At 45.5% G+C, this 20154-nt stretch overlaps 1 protein-coding gene across 5 annotated transcripts in view; it reads left to right on the plus strand.

Moving 5' to 3' along the window:
• KALRN (kalirin RhoGEF kinase) overlaps window positions 1–20154 on the plus strand; it is a 637474-nt gene that overhangs the window by 521175 nt on the left and 96145 nt on the right. The window contains exon 1 of one of the 5 annotated variants that reach the window (XM_027106855.1): window positions 2603–2966. The exons of 3 other annotated variants lie outside the window; for them this stretch is intronic. In XM_027106855.1, the coding sequence (XP_026962656.1) occupies window positions 2882–2966 (85 nt within the window). In that variant the 5' untranslated portion in view covers window positions 2603–2881. Of the gene's footprint in view, window positions 1–2602; window positions 2967–20154 lie in introns of those variants that run through there. One more of the 5 variants, XM_027106864.1, reaches the window with a different exon arrangement.

Here is a 20154-nt window from a genome sequence, read left to right on the forward strand (position 1 = left end):
AGTGGGACTCTTGGGTTATTGATGCCTAACCAGTCTCCAAAATGTGCTGACCATATCAGTTCAAGATGGGTAGGTGTTCCTAATGATTTTATGCCTTTAAGTTGACAGTAGGATGGGTTCCTGGGTTATAATAAGGACCAATGGAAACATGCCTGATGGCTCCTTTTCATAGAGACTAAGACTACTTTAAAGTCTACTTGTATTCTGATTTTTTTTGAAGTTATACAATATTATATAAATTACAGGTGTACAACACAGTGATTCACAATTTTTAAAGGCTGTACTCCATTTATAGTTGTTATAAAATATGTGCTATATTCTCTTTGTTGTACAATAGATCCTCGAAGCTTATTTTTTACCTAATAGTTTCCAGGGCTCTGATTTCTGAAGCAAGGGCTGAATCTTCCTCAGACATCTAATTCAAGCCAGTTTCTACACGATGATGTTGTCAGCCTCTTGCAAAAGATTACGATGGAAAGATGATCCAGTGTCACTTAAACACAAAGGCCCACAGGAAGGTTTAAGTAAAAAAGGAACTGGTTACTCACCAAGCAACTTTGAAGCATTTTTGAATTCCTATGAGAGTGCCCCAAAAGTATTCAAGGAGGCGGATTGGGTGGGTAGACCAAATATGGACTCTTGTATCATAGCATCCAGACAGTGGATCACAAGCAAACCAAGTTCACTTTTCGAAGGGCTGAAGGTACTGGCCATTTTCTGCTCTGGGCTTGCAAGAACAGCAAAATGGGTGTTATATTTGGTGATATAGAAGAGAGAACTAGACAATAGTACTGGTTGCCACATCCCGCAGTAATTCAAGCTGTCGAGATGAGACTGACCAATAGGATGATCAGTGAATTCCGGAATCTGGGGTGTGGGCTGCATGAGCAATTTGAACTTTCATTTCGCTGTTTCATATGTGGAGCACCAGGGGTAAATTTCTTGCTCGACAGTGAGATTCTTATATAACGCTTGCCAGGAGGGGCCATCAGGGAGGTGGCAGTGGTAGAACCAGAAGTTAGATTTTGACTTTGGGTTCTGCTCTTCCTACATGGTGAAGCTTTCTAGAGTTTCTCTTTAGAGTTAAAGCATCGAAGCCTCATCATCATTCATTCCTTTAGTTTCTTCAGATTTAAAAGAGGACCCTACCTTATCAGGTTTTTTGGTGTGGATAAAGGACCTAATGTATAGAAGGCAACCAGGAAACTGCTTGGCACAAATAAATGCTCAATAAATGCTAGCTCTTGTTACTCATGAAGCTGTGCTACTGTGTTTACTGAGCATCGACTGTGTTCCAACCATGTGGCAGGTGCTGCAACCCAAATAAGGCCAAAACCTAAGCATGGTTCAAACTGAGAAAGGAAGCCCCAAATCCTAGTAACTCCTAAAGTCTTGTCCTGTGGCTCTCTTTCTTCCAGGTTGGAATTGAGTGATCAAGCTTCTGGTTTTTATCCCTCTTACAAACTTCCCTTTTTTTTTTTTTTTCCCCTGATGAATGGGCTACTTTGAGTGCTGTATGTTTCCAGCCATCCCTTTTCCTAAATCTGGACGCCAAGGAATGGGAGAGATGCTTTGTGAGTGATAAACGCAGTGGTTCATGGGAAGGTCCAGTTGGTGTGGTGCCGGTGGGCTTCTTGGGGGGGTCGGGGGGATGTGAGCTTGACCTTGAAATATGAAAAGACTTAAAAAGGAAACAGATAGGGGTTTAAGTAAAGGGATGATAGACCCACTGGGTGTGGTTGGGGGGTGGTGAATGGACATCTTCCACCATGAGTAAGGCGTCTGCAGTTTCTCTGTAGGCACTCACTCAACTGGAAGTATAAAACATCTCTCTAACAGCTACTTCATGGATATGTGTTTTAAAATTCTCTTAGCAATCCTGTAACATGGGAATTCTTTTTTTTTTTTTTTGGTATACGGGCCTCTCACTGTTGTGGCCTCTCCCGTTGCGGAGCACAGGCTCCGGACGCGCAGGCTCCGCGGCATGTGGGATCTTCCCGGACCGGGGCACGAACCCGCGTCCCCTGAATCGGTAGGCGGACTCTCAACCACTGCGCGCCACCGGGGAAGCCCCGGGAATTCTTTTTCCTTCTTTTATTTTTTAAATGAGGAAACTGAAGATCAAAAAGTGAAATGACTCGTCTAAGGTCAGACAGCTACTAGGTGACAAAACAGCTTTGAACTTCCGTCTTATGGTTTCTTTCCAATACTGAGCTTTCCCACAACATCATTACCACCCCGGAGCCGATAAAAAGGGGAGGCACAATTATCATTAATTATTAGCCTGAAATATTAAAAAGAAGGAACGAAAAGCGTAGGTGAAGGTGTTTTCAACACAGAGGGGGCTGTCCATGTTCGGAGGCTGAGGAGAAGGAGGGGGTGAACCTGTCAGAGAAAAAGCACTACTGAGTCTCGAACCTTCTAAATCTGCTTCTCTCCCACCTCTTTGGCCTCATCGGATTGCGGATTTTAAGCCAAAGCTGATTGTGGCGGCCTTTGAGGAGAGGAAGCTGCACTAAAGCACCTGTTTTGCGCCTGTTTTGTGTATGCTCCTCCTCCCCTTGCGTGCCCCGTGCCGGCGGCCAGAGCGGCCTTGCATAAGGCTCTGGGCCACGCTGCCGGCGGGACTCGGGCAAACAGCTGGACTTTGGAACTCCGCCCCCAGCGCCGCCCTCCCCACCGGCCCCTCCCCTTCTCCCCAAGGTGGCCCTGGCTCCCAGAAAGTCGGAGTCGTTGCCGCGGTGCGGGAGAGGAGGGCGGGAAGGGACGGCCGAGGTTGCGAGCTGGCTCCGGGGCCGCGGGGCCGCGGTGGCCTGCCTGCTGCGCTCCCACAGCGGCGGGCACCCCGGGCCATGCGGGAGCGCTGGGGCCGCGCGGCAGCATGAAGGGCGGCGACCGCGCGTACACCCGAGGTCCCTCTTTGGGGTGGCTCTTGGCGAAGTGCTGCTGTTGCTTCCCTTGCAGAGGTGAGTGGCTGTCGGTACTGCGCCTTCTTTTTAGGCAGAGACCGGGCAAGCTGAGTATGGGGTGGCGGGGTGGGGGGGAGTAGACCGTGGTCTGGGGAAAATGCGGGTGGGGAGGGGAGCATGGCAAAGGGAGGGTTTGCTCCCAACTGTGTTCATTGCACTTTCTGCGGCACGAAGCGTTTCGCTTGCTCTCCACTCTCAAGAAGCTTCTGACTTGGATGCGGAGCTGAAGTTTGGGAACTCAGTTACTTACCGGCGACTTTGGTTGCTGGGCTCCAGCCTGCAGAGGGGTTGGGGCGCGGATGCGAGGGAGAGGGAGAGGCCACTCGGAGCTCTGCGCGTCCCTGTAGTGGCAGAGTCACACTTTCGTGCTCTCATTTACATATGGACCTCAGCCGCGGGGTTAACAGATGACTCTTAGCTATAGGAATGTCTGACACTTGTCTCTACACCAGGAAATATTTTTGCCAAGTGACAACTTTCTTTGGGGACTAGAGCGGGCTTTTGTCTGCCAGGGCTTTGGCAGGTCAGAGTGAGTCTGCAGCTCTGGGCCGGAGCTTGGCTCATTAATTAACCAAGAACCCTCTATGTACCCAATTAAGACTGTATTTAATTATTCTGCTAATTTTAGTGTTGTCGAGGAGACTTGCAGGAAGCAACTAATTTCCCCAGAATCAGCCTGCAAAACACGATGGTGAGAAGGATGACAGAAGGAAAGTCATCAATGCTGAAAAAGAAATCGAGCCCTTCCTAGACAGAGTTAACAGATGTTCCTAACACAGTTCATGTCACTTTAACACCTCAGCTTGGAGGGTGGGGGAGATTCTGTTTCTGTGTGGTTAGAAGTGAGAATATAGGCTCTCACTTGACATAAGCCTTTTTAAAATTTCACCTATTGGGTGTCTCGCCTCCACCCCTATTTGCAATGCCCCAGTCTCCTTACCCATCCTCGCCTAATGAGTCCTGATGGAACTCTCTGGGAGTTACTGGTGAATAAACTTCATCCAAGTCCTCCGTGCTCACCCCACGCATAGCCCTGACAAATTCTCCATCCTAAGCAGATAGGAGACTACAAAAACTAATTAAATCTGAAGGACCTTTCCCCAAGTCATTAAGGTTCATAATTTCAGCGTCAGATTCTCTCAATCCTGCATTTAATTAGAATAGCTTGGAACTGAGTAGTAGCTAACTCTCAAAATCAGAATTCAGAGGGAGAAGGAAGTTTAACAGGCCAGGGACCCTCACAAAAATCCAAGCCTAGTTCAGAAACATTCAGAACCAAGGCTGGGAATTGAAGCAAGGGGGTATTAAAAGGGAGAGGAAGCAGGAAATGGCCAAAGGGAATCCGAGTGGGTGGGTTTGCGCTGAAGGCTGGGCTGCTTTCATGGTGAAGGGTTTCCAAGCAGGATTTCTTGGGAGTCCATTTCCTGTCCAAAGGCAGAATTTGGGAACGTGGGCGGTGCTTATCTAAAGGCCCTGCAGCTGCCTCCTTGAGTCCAGATGTGTGGCAGCCGCAGCTCCCTTACAGAGTAATTCTCCAGGGGTCTCTCAGCCTTTGCTTTGTTTGTGAATTGCCCTGGCGGGCCCTCCGTGTGGCAGTGAGAGGAGGGAGCAGGGAGCCCCCTTGGGGTGCCTGCTGGGTCACCTCCTGTCTGCAGGACTGGGAAAGCAGCGGCTGCAGGCTCTGTGGCTTGCAGGGGGCGGGGGGGGGCATTGCTGGAGCCAGAGCTGGAGGAGACCATCGCCTCTCAGCTGAAGACAGAGGGAGGCAAAAGGCCCAAGCCATGAAAGCAGCTTAAAAGGGAGAAGGAGGGTAACAAAGGCGGGTGCCTCTTGCCTTCTCCCTCTTCAGTCCTTATTCTTTGCCACATCTGAAACATGTGAAGATGGAAAACTGGGGCTCCAATCTGAGAAAGATGGTGGGGGACGTGACTCAGCCACCCTTCCAAGAGCCCCTGGCAGCCGCTGGACAGGATGATGTGTCTGAGGTGCTGGGCACTGCCCGGGGGCTCCCTGAGTCTGCTCTAACAGCAAGGAGAGCTCAGAGTCCCCACCCAGCCCGAAGGCATATATTCGAAGCAGACTGAAAAGATAATGTCTTATACTGAGCTTGAATGCAGTGTCCAGAGCCCCAGAACTCCATAGGAAGAAGCTTGCCCAACTGCAACACAGAGAAGGGTTCGGGCGAGAGTCTGAGAGGCTGATGGGAGTGCAGAGCATCTACACCAGGGACGGTTGGCCTCCCTTTTCAGTTAAACCAGTTCCTCTGGTTGTACAGATGACTGTGAAGCTAATGGTTTAGAACTCACTACTATGGTTCCTGAGTCAAGGGGCCTTGACTAACTGGCTTCCAGTCACTCAGCATTTAAAGGACATCTCCTTCTAAAGTCTGGGACAAAGGAACCAAGAGGAAGTGGAATGTTCTGGTTCTCTTTGACACAAAGCTAAGCTATCCTGGACTTGCTCTGGTGAATCCTAAGTGGTTGTAATTGTTAACACTAGGGTAAGAGTCAAGGATTTAGTGACGTACCTGTGTGGCCTTCAAAGATCATGTTTGAGAAAAATATGGACGAAGTTAGTGGAGCTTGTCTTTGGATTTGGAGAAGTGAGGAAGGCAACCCTCTTGTGTTCTTCTGTTCCAGTTTTTGGTTCTATTGAGTATGGGTGTGGCAAAGGGGTTTGATGAAAGATGACCTTCCTTCCCGTACCTTGAAATAAGTATTGAAGGGCAGGAAAACTGAAAACCAAGGGTAGAACAGAAATAGAGATGGGTGAGAAGGAAGAAGGACAGCAAATACATTTATAACTGCCTTTTTGGAAGTGGAAAATAGCCAGACATGAAATAGTGGCATGTGTGTGTCTGAAGGGTGATTCATCACTGACGTCACGCCTTGTGGGAAGTTTCAGGATTTCTTTGACTACTTCGACTTTCCTCTGTACCTGAAGGAGTGGGTCCATTCTGGGTTCTCCTTTAGTGATCTTACCATTTGAAAAAGCGACTTGTTTCCGAGTGACAGAAAGGATTTCAAGTCCCCTGGAGGGTTGCCAAGTCATGTGCTACAGACCAGAATTTGTGACTTCTTAGATCATGGAGCCTAGAGACTTTTCAGACCTTGAGAGTTGGAAGCCAGTTTTAGAGCCTTTAATTTTCTAGTCAATTAACTTTGGGTATGTGGACAAAAGTCCCTCCTCGGAAACCTTTCCTGACTGTTGCCCTCCTCTGCTTCTCCACAGTGTGCATGGCATTTATTTATACTCTCTTACTGTTGTATCATTGTCCTTGCCTCTCAAGCCCATGTGTCATCACATCTCCCCATTTGTACTGTGAGACAGTACCTGGTTCAGAAGACTGTCTCTGAAGTGAAGAGAGGAAAGGGTGGCGACTTATCCAGGCCAAGTAAGCTCACAGGAGAGTTGCTGGGATCACAGTCCCATGGCTCTTTCGCCGCAGGGGCGATTGGGGCTGACATCACAGGGTATGGGTAAGAGTTATGGGGGATTACAGGGCATCCCGAGTCATCCTTATCTATAATTTCTTTTTTTCCCCCCTACGTTTCCCCAGAATCACTAAGCAGGAATCTTATGACTGGATGTGAATATTCCTTCTTTGGCCCATGAATTAATACAGCTCATTTTATAAACGGAATTTAATGTGTGAAACCATGATACCAAGTTCCTTTAGAAAGGTGTTGGTAACCTCAGAGAGGAACAAAAGTGACATTCACTTTTGTTTACTTTAGTTAAACCACCCAAGGGTCAGAGAAGCCTTGGGGCCTTGAGGTATACATCCCTTTTTATTTCTTTATCTTCCAGGAAGTGCCTTTACCACTATGAAAATTGAATTGACCATTTAGCGTGTATGTTTGTCCATTGTATCTCTCGATTTTCTCTGCCTCCCAGGGATATACCTTAATCTGGGGAGAATTTCCACACATACGTCCTGTTGCCGACCTAGATATTATGGTTTTCTTCCCATACCTGATTCTTTGACCAGTGGGTAGTAACAAGAATCTCAATTATTCCCTGCCTTCCAGTCATAATGTAGCCTAGTAGAAATAGGAGTGTATGAATTTGGTTGGGGTGGAGGAGGTTGGACGCGGAAGCCAAATGTCCTCTTTTGGTACAACTGTGGGTCCAGCAATCACTGATCATGCTGTAGGCGTGTCACCCCAGGGGTTCCATGGGCTACAGGTTGGTAAGTCCTAACCTGAGATAAAAAGATAAAAACTCAGACTCTGTGTTTTTATTCAAAATAAAAGGTTTTTGGTTTGGTTTTGTTTTTTCTAAAGTGAACGTGGGGTATTCACTTCGGAGCCCCCAAATGCTGTAAGCCTACCTTAGTCTGGAGCAGTGTTTTTGGTATTGTACTTGATGAAGTTCCTCCTGAATCTTGGTGCTTCTCTTCTGCCCTAAAAAGACTCCCCATCCTTTTGAAGTGCTTTTCCTTTGCAGTGAATGTGAGTGGCTGCACGGCCTGCCCTCTCCTTCAGACCAAGGCCCAGCTTTTCCATGCCCTCGGAAGGGCATGGGTCTAAAAGCTGAGCGGGCTTCTCAAGCAGAAGGGGCTGTACCATGGGAAGTTAGAACTGGAAGCAATCTCAGAGATTATTTAATAGATCTTTTTTTCTACAGGAGGAAACTGAGATCCAGCCATTTAGTAGCAGAGTCAGACCTAGAGCCCTTTTCCAGCCTTCTTTCTGTAACTCCATTTTTGTCTTCCTGGGCATGCGGTTTCTCTTACTCTAGACGAGCCCAACTTAGAAGGGTAGAGGCTGACCCCAAGCTGGAACTGGGGTGTTAACTGTGGAATGATCTGTGATTCTGGGGGACGATTGCATTGCCTGGAGCCACTGAGATCTGGACCTCCCTGTTCTGCCTTCAGTGGCTGTTCTGCCTTCAGTGGCTGTTCTGTCCCAAGGCCACAGAAGGCAGAGACCGCAGTCACACCTCTGTCTTTCCCAGAGCAGCTTCTGCACATTGTTCTTCGTAAATATCTGTCCATGTTTTCCCCTCTGGTTCAATTTCATTCCAAAGGCCCCTTTCCCCGCCTTTCTTTCTTGTCTCTTCTCAGGAAGTGTACCCTTTCAGGTAGAAATGAATCAATGAAATACATTCCTATCATTCCGTTTTTGAAAGTCACTGGTTTTTATGTAACACACAGTGTTTTAATCCATTTGACAAATGTTTATGTGCTGACTGCCTGCCAGCCCTGCGCTGGATACTGGGGGAGAATGGATGGGAATCATAACGGCACTGACCCCATTGGGCTGCCGTGAGGATTAGTTAAGACAATGTATGTAAAGGGCTTAGTGTAGCACCAGGCATATAAAGTGCTTTAAAAAGGTTAGCTAGTAACGGTGACAGTAGTTGGGAATACTAAACATAGAACCCATACTCAGGGGACTCACAGCTAAATATCTGTGGGTCTTCTAGGTGGTAATGCTGCAAATCTACATTCCTAAGCAATTTCATGGTCTTGGTTCAAACCATTGTCAGCTGTGCCTCAGTGCTGTAGAGTTGCCATGGTGGGGAAAGAAAGCTTGTGATCTATAAGTACGATAGGGATTTCCTTTTTTTTAAATTAAACCAATTAAAAATTTTAAAAAGATACAATGCTTCTAGTATTATAATCACTGTGGTTATGTAAAAGAACATCTGAGAGAAGGTACTGGCAAGATACCCGAAGCATCCTCAAGTTAGTCTTCTCTGAGGGGAAACACAGTGTACAAGAATTGGAACATGGCTACACCAGGATTGAAGTTTAGGTCCTGAAAACCTATGTTATGTAAAAAGACATCACTTCCTGCCTGCCCCTTGACTTTGGCTAACAATCTAATCGAGAGCCATTTTTCTGATCCCATCAGCCAACGTTTGTTGCACACTCTTCATTTGCAAAGCTTTGCACCTCTTCAGGCTGTTTTTGCCTAGGTAAAAGTCATGACCTGCCCACAGCAGCCCCCAAGGTTCTGGACATTCTCTGAGGTTTGGCCATTATCTTGTGTATTCCTTGTGGTTGGGAAACATGGGTAGCTTGGCCCCCCTGCTTGGTCTATTCAGTGACTAATGGAGTTCCTCTTTTGAGGTTGACAGAACCTTCTGTGTTATACTTCCTGCAAGGAGGTGAGCCCTGGTTACAGCTGCAAGGCAGCCAAGAGGCTGCCAGGTTGGCTTTAGCCAGGTGAAAGAGCAAAGATCAGAGTTATGCAACAGGTCCTTTCACATTCTTCTTGCTTTGCTGGAGACCATAGTGAGGAAACTAGCAGATTGAAAGGAAGGGAAACCCCCTCCGCTGCTCGGTTGAAACAGTGCCTCATAAAACATCTCTGTATGCAGGTACTTGCTCTCCTTGGGGTAGGATTAGTTGTAGGCATCTGTTTGGTCTCTTACAGCACCTGGTGTGCAAAAGGCTCTCAGGACAGTCCCAGTTTCTGCTCTCCCACCATCAGCATCTCCATTATTGCCCCCAGGGAGAAAGGGATATTATCTTTCCCCATCCAAAAGAGAATCAAGCCTCACTGTTAAAAAGAATTGCAAACACTTCACTTCTGCACAGGTTTTGGATGTCAGGCTCACACCTGCGTGCTGCCTCCTCATCTTCTTTCTCTGCTTAGAGCAGAAGTTCTCCAAGAGTGGTTAACACTGGAGAAAATGTTGGCAATGCAGATTCTTGGCCCCATTGACTCAAACTCCGGAGTGAGCGCCAGCGGTCTGTGTTTTAACAAGCCCTCCAGGAGGCTTCATATTTTTGGTTTGTTCTTTTCTCTCCTCTCCACCCTCCCCACCTTCCTCCTCCTTTCCCCCGGCTCCAGCAAGGGCGTCTGTGACCTGCTTCCTGGGGATTCTGCTTTGAGAAGTGGGGGAGGCCCTTACCACTCACTGTTACTTGCCAGGAGGGTCGGGGGTGACAGGGACAAGGTTGGAATTAGGAATCACCTACATCTTCCCTGAAACCTTCAGCACCTAGGGCCAAGTAAGGGCAGTTGTGGCATCGTTCTTCCCATTTAAGACTCCTTCCCTCTTATGTTCATTTTCCTCAGACTCTTAAAAGGTAACTATGCTTACTTCAGAAAAAAATCAAAAGTTAGGCAAACAAAAAAGATCATAAAAGCATAACTTTGTAGCATAATCCTAACTACCTCGTAACAACTACTTAATCACTTAATGTATCCTTTTCTATATGTTTACCCCTTTTAAAATAAATGGGTTCATATTTATAAATATATTCTGCCTTAAAACATGATTTCACTTAATCTTCGGAACGTCTTTCCATAGAGATGCATTTCCAGGATCTTTTTAGTGACTACAAAGGGTTTCGCTGTAGACAAGAATTGAACTTGACAATTGTTGGTACTGATTTAATATAATGGCTAAAATTTGGTGAGAAGGGATGAGGAAGACCCCTGGGCTAAGAAGTAGATCTTTCCAGAATCAGACTGTACAGGCAGATTCTTGTTGTGGAGTTTACGAATCTCCACTCCCTACATCCCACCTTTCCTTTCCGCGAGGTATATTTCACCCCACGGGAGGGGTACGACTTACCCCTCTCCCCCGTGAGACCAGTGTGCACGGGGCTAGAGCTGCATGTTTTACTCCCTCAGCCTTTTCTTGCTTACGTGGTGTTAGGAATCTCCTCACTTCTGAGACTTCTAATTGTGCAGTTGCCTTCATGAGTAGGTCCAGGGATTTCTCTTTTTGAGACATGCCTCCAAAGATAGGTCATTTCAAAATTATTGTTACTGGGAAAGAGAGCCTTGTTGTTTTTTTTTTATCTGCCTAGCAAAATCATACATAAACATTGGGAAAACATTTGAAAATACAGATAAATGAAAATAAAATCCCATTACCTAGAGAGAGCTCTGTTAACATTTTAAATATATCCTTTTAGTTTTTTTCCATGTGTGTATTTTTTCCAGAAATAGGGTAGTAGTGTTACAAACTTTTTTCTCATAACATACTAAACAACTTCCACGACGTTTCTGTGGATGCATTCAGTGATAGGCCAGCTCAGCTCAGGTTGGGATTGTTAAATATTCAATGGCTAAGCCATTGGTAGCTTGAAATCAGCCGTGGTGGGAGTAGTTATCCTAAGAATGTTACCAGACACCACAAATCAAGGTTTTTCGTTTTATTCAGAGAGCTGGTTTATCAACATACTACGAGGTGCTCATTTTATCATGTGTAAATATGGCTTGTTTTTATTTTCGACCTCCCTATTTTTGGTTGTTTCTAATTTTGCTATTATCAACAATATAATGAGCATTCTTATAGTTAAGTCTTAACACACACCTATAATTACTTCCTTAGGATAAAATCCCTTGAAGCGGAGGTCCTAAATGAAAGGACATCCCAGATTTCAAGACCTAGTTGCCAGTTATCCCCAATTTTATACCCTTTGAAAGGAAGAGTGTGCTGTTCTTTGTTTAAAGAGGATTTATGAGAAACATCCTCTGGGACCAGGAATTTCATGTCTCTCCTATTGTTTACTTCTGTTTACATTTTCTGAATTAACTTAATTCTTTTTAGATAAGGAAATATGCTGGCTGAACGCTTTTGATGCTTAAGCTACGTACTGATAAGCAGGGTGTAAAAAAATTCATCTTGCGGGTGGTTCTGGATTGAGAGGCAATAGATCATGATGATTAAGAGCTTGGACTCTGGGGCCAGAACGAGTTTGAATCCCAGTTCTGCCAGTTCCCTGTGTGACTTTGTGCCAGTTACATAAACTCTGCCTCGGTTTCCTTGTCTGGAAGATGGAAAGGATGACGGAACCTAGTCACAGAGTTTTTACAAGGCTTAGATGGGTTGACATACGTGAATCACCTAGAACTGGCACGTGGTGAGTGCTGTGTCAGCGCTGGATTATTGTTAGCATGAATGAGTATATAGACGTCTCTGTGGAATTGTGCCAACTATCACATTCAAATGATTTCATTAGTTCCTTAATCATATGAGAAATTGAGCTGAGCATATTTTGTATTGATCCCCAGATATTTGAGTACCATGTGGCAGGTATTAGACTAGCAGCCATAGAGAATTTAAGATGTGTCCATGCCCCTGAGGATCTTGCAGTCCAACTTGGGAGCTGCCCCATAAGCATAAAACAGTAAATAATGACCAAAAAAAAGGAAAATAGTTGCTGAAGACAATAAGAGGAAAGATGCTTCAAGGTCCTGCCTGATTTCTGACTAAAATAGTTCTGCAGAAGCTGATGAGAGCACAGTGCCTGGGGTGATCTGGGAGGACTTCTCAGGAGATGTAGGGTTGTCTCTGGGCCCTACAGGGGCTTTTAAAGGGCTCAGTACATAGTGTGAGCAAAGCAGCAGGGATGTGCAGGGGACCACAGAGGAGAGGTGAGACCTGCCTTCTCCAGCTGTGCTGTCTAATTCTGTAGCCACTAGCCATGTGTGGCTATTGCAGACTTGAAATGAGGGGGGGTCCAAATGGAGCTGTACTGTCGGTATAAATTACATACCAGATCTCAAAGATTTAGTACAGAAAATGTAAAATAGCTCAGCAATCTTTATATTCATTACATATTGAAATGATCATATTTTGGACATAGTGGGTGAAATACAGTATATTACAATTGTACCTGTTTGTTTTTACTTTTTTACTGTGACTACTAGAAGATTTTAAATGATATAAAATTATATAATTTTATTTTTTATATAAGACACGTGGCTCACATTCGTGGCTTGCATTATATTTCCTTTACATGGAGCTGTCCTAGACTTTATAGTCCATGATACACTGATGTGCCGGAGTGGAAAGGATATAGAGTTAGAAACTTTCACCCCATTCCAGGGCCAATCCAAGGCTGTCCTGCAGCCCCTGCATAATTACAGGAGGATGGCAGTCTCTCTGATGCTTAAAGATGCCCATGGGCATTCTCCACTGAAAATTTCAAGCAAAGCAGTTATACATTTTCCTTTCTGAGCAATGTAGTTTGTGAGGAAACAAACAGGACTGAAATTGCAAGTTCTCCTCATGGAGCACAGATTAGCCAGATTTTAGGAACAGAATGTGGGGAAGTGCTGGAAAGAATAGTGAACAGGAAGACTGACAACGCGCTACCGTCTCCCAGCTGTCTAACCCCCAGCTGACGGACTTCACTCCAGTCCTGCCTCTTCATGTGACATGAGAAGTGTGGCTGGCCTGCATGTCCCCAGGGTCTCAGGGATAAGATGGGGCGGAGGGAGCCTGCTGCTCTGACTCAGGACCGAGGTCCAGAGAAGGCATGACTAGGTGGGTGCATGCAGCTCCTGGTTGAACTCGGGCAAGTTTCGTTTTGCCATTTAGCTGAGTGACGTTTGAGTGTTTGATTCATTCTGAACAGCATTTCTCATCCCATTTTTGCCCTCCTGAGGCATCACCGAGTGCCTGGCAGAGTGCAGTGTTATACAGGCTATTGGGACCATCTCCCTATTTGCGTAGGGAAAGTTGAATATATAGCACGCCTTGTTTGTATGGCATCATAGAACACTAGAATTTTACAGCATCGCAGAACATAAAGATCTCAGTTTTATCCATGAGAAGAGCACTTTGGAAAAGACAAAAGACTTGCCTGAAGTCTGAGCTGGTAATGAGTAAAATGGTATCATTCTGTCTGTAGCATATTGCTTATACCTTTACAGAGAAGACAGTGAAACGCAGAATAGTCCTGCCCTTTTTTTTTGAGGGGGGAGAGATGGAGAGGGTAGAAGCACTGGATCAAGTCTTCTGGGAAATCCAGCTCTTTGGAAGGAATTTGGGGGGGCAGGGATCCCAGTGAATCAGAAATCGCTTTCAGGTTCCTGAAACTATGTCCTAGCCACCTGCTCTAGATCTGCTCCCATAGGAATCTATCCTACAGTGGCCACTTGCATCTGGTGTTTCTAAATGTCTAGACGGATTCTGGGGGAAGTTTACCACTCTGAAATCACAGCTGGATTCCCAGAACCTAGAGCTGAGGGCTAGGTCCCACAGGTCCTGACAAAATCAGGATCTGTTCCACTGGCCTGGAGTCTCCAAGTGAGGCAAGGCTATATGGGGGACCTTCTTTAGACATGTCATGGGATCTTCCTATGACCTTCCAGGCCTCATGGAAGGTCAAGGTTGATCCGAAGCCAGGCCTGGATAGCCAGTGTGCTCCAGTCTAATCAGGGTCCCATGAAGCCCTCCCAGACGACCCAGGGAGGTTTGTGGCTGCCACAGTGTTCTGGGTACCTTACTCAAAGTTTCCTGGGCTGGTCATCTCTGACTCCTCCAACACTGGGGGATCATTGGCAATCAGCCAGTGAACAAAGTGGGTGTGGCCTTGCCCTTGTAAATTTACAGTTTCGAGAGGGCAGCAGATCTCTCTCTCTCACACACACAGATCTTTGTAAGTGCTCCCAGAGGGCACTGTGAGCGTATCGGTTGGAGGGAGAGGGGAGGAGGTAGAAGTTACACTGGGGCAAAAGGGACCTTGTGTGAGGAACTGACGTAAGTACTGAAAGTCTGTTACTGCCATTCTTCTGGTCCCCAAGTGGACCACATTTAAAGGGTCTTTCCAGAAGGTTTTGCTAAATATCATGGGAGAACACAGGGAAGTAGAGTAAAAGAAGCATACAGTGAGACAGTTTATGGAGGTCACCTTGCTTGACACTGGCTTGCTTCAAGAGCTCATGTGCCGTTCTTTGGTTCCCAAGCACCTGGGGGGAACCTGTACTGTGTCCATAAGGGATCATTGCCGAGGCCCTCACTTCCTAATTCATGACCTGAGTCCTAGGGAGCTGTCATGTTCCTACATATCTTGACACTGGGATCCAGATGGGAAGGGCCAGATTCCCATTCACCATTACCCACCTTGGGCTTCCCCCCCGGCTCTAGTTTCTGCTCTGAGGTGTTGCCATCCACAGCTGCCACCTCCTATAGGGATACACCCCCAATCACACATGAGGACAGGTTTCAACTGAGTCAGAGGGAACCTCTTCAGCAGTGCTGTAGACTTGACTCTACAACATGCGGGTCAGTGTACTCAGTGGAGTTCTGAGACCTTTTCCGGTTCCCATTCCACAAAGGGTTTAAAAAACGGACAATCCTATTTGTTTACTTGGATTCTGTGTGAAGGTGGGCGAAGACCTCAGTAACCTTCTGGGGTTTTTCCCAGCCTTTCTAATTTTTAAGTCCCTGTTTCTTTGTGCTTTGGTTTGGAAATTATATCCCCTTCCCGATTTAACTGACACCCTGACTACCAAATAGTGCTTCCACTTGGAGTGTTATCAGCTACCTCTCCCAGAGTGTCTGTGGATCTCCTCAAACAGCCAGTTTCCCAGCTCCTTCATGGTGAGGTAGTCAGGTCTAAGTTTAACTGTGACCTTCTGCCAGCGTACACAAGCGAGGACTGCAAGAGCAAAATCAGAGCTGGTCTATTCTCAGGGGGTGTGTGTGTGTGTGTTGTAGGAGTTAGAAGAGTAGGTGGGCAAGTCTCCCCAAAAGACCAGATCAGCCCTGGGGGGAGAAGTGGAGGAGTTCAGGGTGGGGAGAAGTATAGTCATCCCAAAGGATGATTGGGGTTTATCCTAGCTTGGCTGGGTCCCTGGGAGAAAGTCAGCCAAATTCTCCACCCTCCTGGTTTCCTCCCACTGTAAAGTATCAGCGACATAGCTCACCTGGCTTTGTAATTACCGTGGCTTCCTGCCAAGCATTATGCCACAATTATGTGCTCACTCTTGCCTCTTATTCCAAAGTCACCAATCCCAGGTTCATGAGATACAGTCTACACATTGTATTGTATAGATTTCAGCCCTTGTTTCATTGTCTGGGGTGCATCTTTGTTGGGTTTGCATCTTTTTCTCTTTCAATGTGTACATATCTCAGAGACAGGACAGAGGCAGTGTCTGTAATTCTGTTGGTAGAATAGCTTTGCACATTTTTATACTAAAAAAAAATTTTAGTATAAAAATATGCAAATGCAAAGGATTGAAACTGGTTTAGTTTGTAAAATATTTCTTATTATAACTTAGTCACACCTCCAATTTGTGTTTATAGTCATAATTAGCATCCTACCCCATAAAATTCATACATACATACGTGACATTTCTAGAATGGTATCAGATTGTGACTCAGATAGGACAATCTTATTTTTCTGTTTGCTCTCTAACAAACAGAGGCAGGTTTGGAGACGCCATGTGAAGCGTATGTGTCTTTCCAAAATGCCCTGGCGTGCGCTTGAGAGGAGAACCAGATCACAAAGCTTCTAGAGCTGGGATTCTAGCACTTTGTGACAGTGTCCAGGTTAGTCTTACAAAAGGGACTTGTCTAGGAAGGGAACATGGGCCATTTAGCTCTCTTGTGCTCCTCTGTCATTTTCTGTAAGTAAACGAGCAGGATTTTTGAGGGCGGTTCTCTCTTGAGCTCAGGTCTCTAAGGGGAGACTGTGGGTTAGAGAGGGTCAGACTGAGTTCCCATCCTGGCATTAGAATTTACTAAATTACATTAGTCTAGTTACTTAGCTTCTTTATATTAATTTCCTCATCCTTATACTTGGGAAAATACAGGTATTTACCGGAGTGTGTGTGTGCATCACCTAGTATAATCTTAGCTTTCTGGCACATAGAATGCACTCAATAAATGCTGTTATTATTATGAACAATAATATTCTTTCTCATTGTCAGATATTTCTCTGACTTACTGGGCAGTAATTTGAGATGGACCATTAAGTGGGGTGGAGGATTAGTGAATATTTTTCAAAGCTTTCCAGGAAAACAGACTTGTAACTTATTACACCTCTAATTACTGGCCTTTTGCCTAATTTTTGATCCCTGAGAGTGTCCTTGTTCAAAACAAGTTGCTGATCTGGTGAGTCCTAGGGCTGATTCAGGATGACAGTTTTTCTTAAGAGGTAAAAGGTCTCCTGCCTACACCTGGCCAGCGTGTTGAATTCTTAAGCAGTTTTTCAGCAGGTCACCACTAAAGACCTTTATATTTATTTGTTTAGTTTGTGCCATTATCCTATATTCGTGTCCAAAGTTGATCATCTTGGATGTGTTCCTTGAATTACTGCAGTTACCTGATCCGCTCTGGTAAATACCTGATCTTCCATTTATGGCTTAGAAATTTCTCTTCTGTCCTTAGCAACCAATCAGAGCGTCTTGTATTCAGAAACCGTATTTATCACTATTAGACAAAAACAAAGAAACTTGACATTTTGGTTAAACGTATTATTGATTAGATTTGAGATTACTTTTTCCAAGAGTGAAACTCACTTATAGACCTTCATATTCAGCAGGTAGGAGGAAGTCAAAAGTCCCCCAAATTGACTCCCTTGGGACCTGTGTGGAGTCAGGCCATGTGGCCGTCCTTGACTTAATCCCCGTGGCCCAGGGAATAAAATATTCCAGTTATTTTAGGACCCACCCCTGGGGTGGGGGTGAGGCTAGAGATTGAGCAGGGGCAGGGTTTCAGCTCACAAAGCTGGGAAATCTGGGGTGCTCCTGTGCTGGGGAGGCCAGCCAGCAGGCCTCGTCCCTGTTGACCCATAGGCCCCTTGCTCTAATGAGAAACGGCAGTGAGTTTAAGGACAGCTGAAGTCCTCCTGCCTCTTCTGTTGCACATGCTCAGGGGACAGCATGGCCAGCTCTCCTGGAGGGGTAAGGAAGTTGTGTGCTGGGGAGGCCTTGTGAAGAGGTAACGTGGGGAGTGTGTCTTGAAGGGTCAGGCGGGATACTCTTCATCTAAGTCGGACAAAGGAAATAGCGTGGGGAAAGGACGTGGGGTCGTGGATGGGAGTGGAGTATCTATGGAAATGATTTACCATGTGGTACTACAGTCTCCCCTTTGTTCTTCTTTGGGGAGTCAGCCTACACATTTCACATATGAGAAGACTGAGGCTCAGACAGATGAAGGAAGCGATTTCCCTGAGAGCATGTGGTTAATAAATTGCGTCCTGGTCTCTTCTCAATATTCTACTCTCCCACTTACCCTGCTGCCCAGCTTAATTCTGATCCTTTTATCAAGTTCTATATTTTTTTATTACTGTAATGGAATTTGGTACAGTTCCACATTGTGTCCCTGAAACGATCAGATGGGTTAGCAATTCCAGAAGCAGCTTTTTCTTGCGGGGGTATTACTTTTATTTGCATATGTAAACCCTTTGCCGCCAAAGCTCTTAACATAACATAAGCATTGCCTGGCATACACACACACACACACACTTTCATACCCTAAATAGCAGAGGCCTAGAAATGTTTGTCTACTTTTGCCAACATCTGACTATGATCATCTTTAACCACAGTCACACTTGTTTGTCTCTTAAAATAGTATTGACTCTCCCAGGGAGGCTGTTTCTAGTCAACACAGCCCTCCCGGAGCCCTGTGTATTCCACCTGCCTTCTGGTAGCCGGGACAGCCGTGATTGACTGTGATTAATTTCCCTGCTCCCTTGTGTTGACACTCCTGAATTCTTCCTTAGGGTTCACAGAGCTCTCCTAGTGAGAGGATTAGATTTCACCTCCAGAGCCCACCTGTTGACTCAAGTAACCGAAAGTGTAGCTCTCCCTGCGATGTCCCGTCAGCCCTTCTTCCTTCCTGTCCCTGCCTCTGCCCACAAGCCATGCCACTCTGCAGGGGTCAACTTCCCCAGAGGAGAGCCGCCTACAGGCCCAGCTGTGTCTGACCTGTGGGTGGACCCAGCCAATTTTTGAAATGGAATATACCTGCGCCCTGTTCCTCAGCATGGATATTAAAAATGTGTGTCCTTGCTTTGGGATTCTGTCTCAGAGAAAGTCAGTATCCCCCTCTGCTAGCCTGTCGGGTTCCTTTGCTTTAAGGTAAAAGTTGCTTATTTTGACTTTGAACTTGAAGAGAGTTAGAGGGGGATGAAGGTGTTGTTTTACCTCACAGTTTCTATCTACGAATCACCCCCTCCCCACCATCCCCCATCCCCTGGAATAATACATCATACCAAGCCAGGAAACCTGCTCTCCAATGGGGCCCGGTGGTGGTCTTCGAGCGGGTCTTTCTCACAGCATCATCAGGATAAAGGAAATGAACAGCATCAATTCACATGTGTGATTCTGGGTGGTGTGCTCTGGACTTGGATCCCATCGCTAAGAGATGCCTTTTCTGAAACAATCAAGGGGACATGTGGGTGGCAAACACAAAAACCCTCGGGTAAGGACTGAAAAAAAAATAGTTTGTCAGGATTGCTTTTCCGTTTTTCAGGCTCGCTGTATGCTTTGAACAGTGTGTTCTCCAGAGTAGGGGCATGGAGGTCACCACCTAGGCTCTGAGAAGAGCCACTCCTGGTGCTATTGTTGGGCTGTGTTGCTCATCCTGAACCACAGAAGTTGTTTCTGCATAACCTTGTGATAGTAGAGTTGAAAGGTGAGGTGCTTAATGGTAGAAAATAGGTTTGGGAGATGTAGGTTGCAGATGAGCTCATGAAAGCCCTGTAAATATTTTTATGATCCTTAAATTATCTCGCTAAATAGAATGAGGACTGTGCAATTTCCATTCTCCTGGGTTAGAAATAGTTCATATTTTCCACACTTGAAATTTGAACTAGAAATTTTTAAATTCATTTTTGTGTGTACAGATAATAGGGTGCATTAAGACACTTTCATCCCCACCCCTACTGTGGTCCTTCATCCAGATGAGGCTCAAAACTATGAGTGTAGATTTTAGAGTCCTGCATACCTGCCCTAAACACTGGCTCTGTCGTTTACCACTTCTGCAACCTGCCAGAAGGGACTCAACCTCCCTGTGCCACATTCTCGGTATCAGATGGACATCATAATAGCACCTATGCACATGCAATGTTGCAGACATTACACGAGACTGCAAGTAAAATGACTAGCATATCTGTCATGTTGTAAGATCTCAGTAAAGAACAACGTGTAAAACGTAAATGTAGAGGATGGTGACGGTTGCACAACACTGTTGTGCACTTAAATGGTTAAAATGGTAAATTTTATATTTATATATTTTATCACAATAAAAGGAATTTTTAAGCCATACCCCCAAAAAAGTAGATGTATATGTGAAAGAGAGCAACTTATTAATGTATAAAAGAATGGAAAGTAATTTACCAAAACCTGCTCTCTGGAAGGATTCTGGGTGATTTTTTTTATTTTCTTCCTTAAAACTTGTTGAGTTTTGAAAATTCCTACAATAACATTATTTACTTCTACAACTAGAAAATATTAAGTTACAACAGAAGTCTAAG

Source organism: Aethalodelphis obliquidens, unplaced genomic scaffold (assembly GCF_003676395.1).
Source record: "Aethalodelphis obliquidens isolate GAN/ISIS:26980383/991018 unplaced genomic scaffold, ASM367639v1 scaffold1, whole genome shotgun sequence".
Taxonomy (NCBI): Eukaryota; Metazoa; Chordata; class Mammalia; order Artiodactyla; family Delphinidae; genus Aethalodelphis; species Aethalodelphis obliquidens.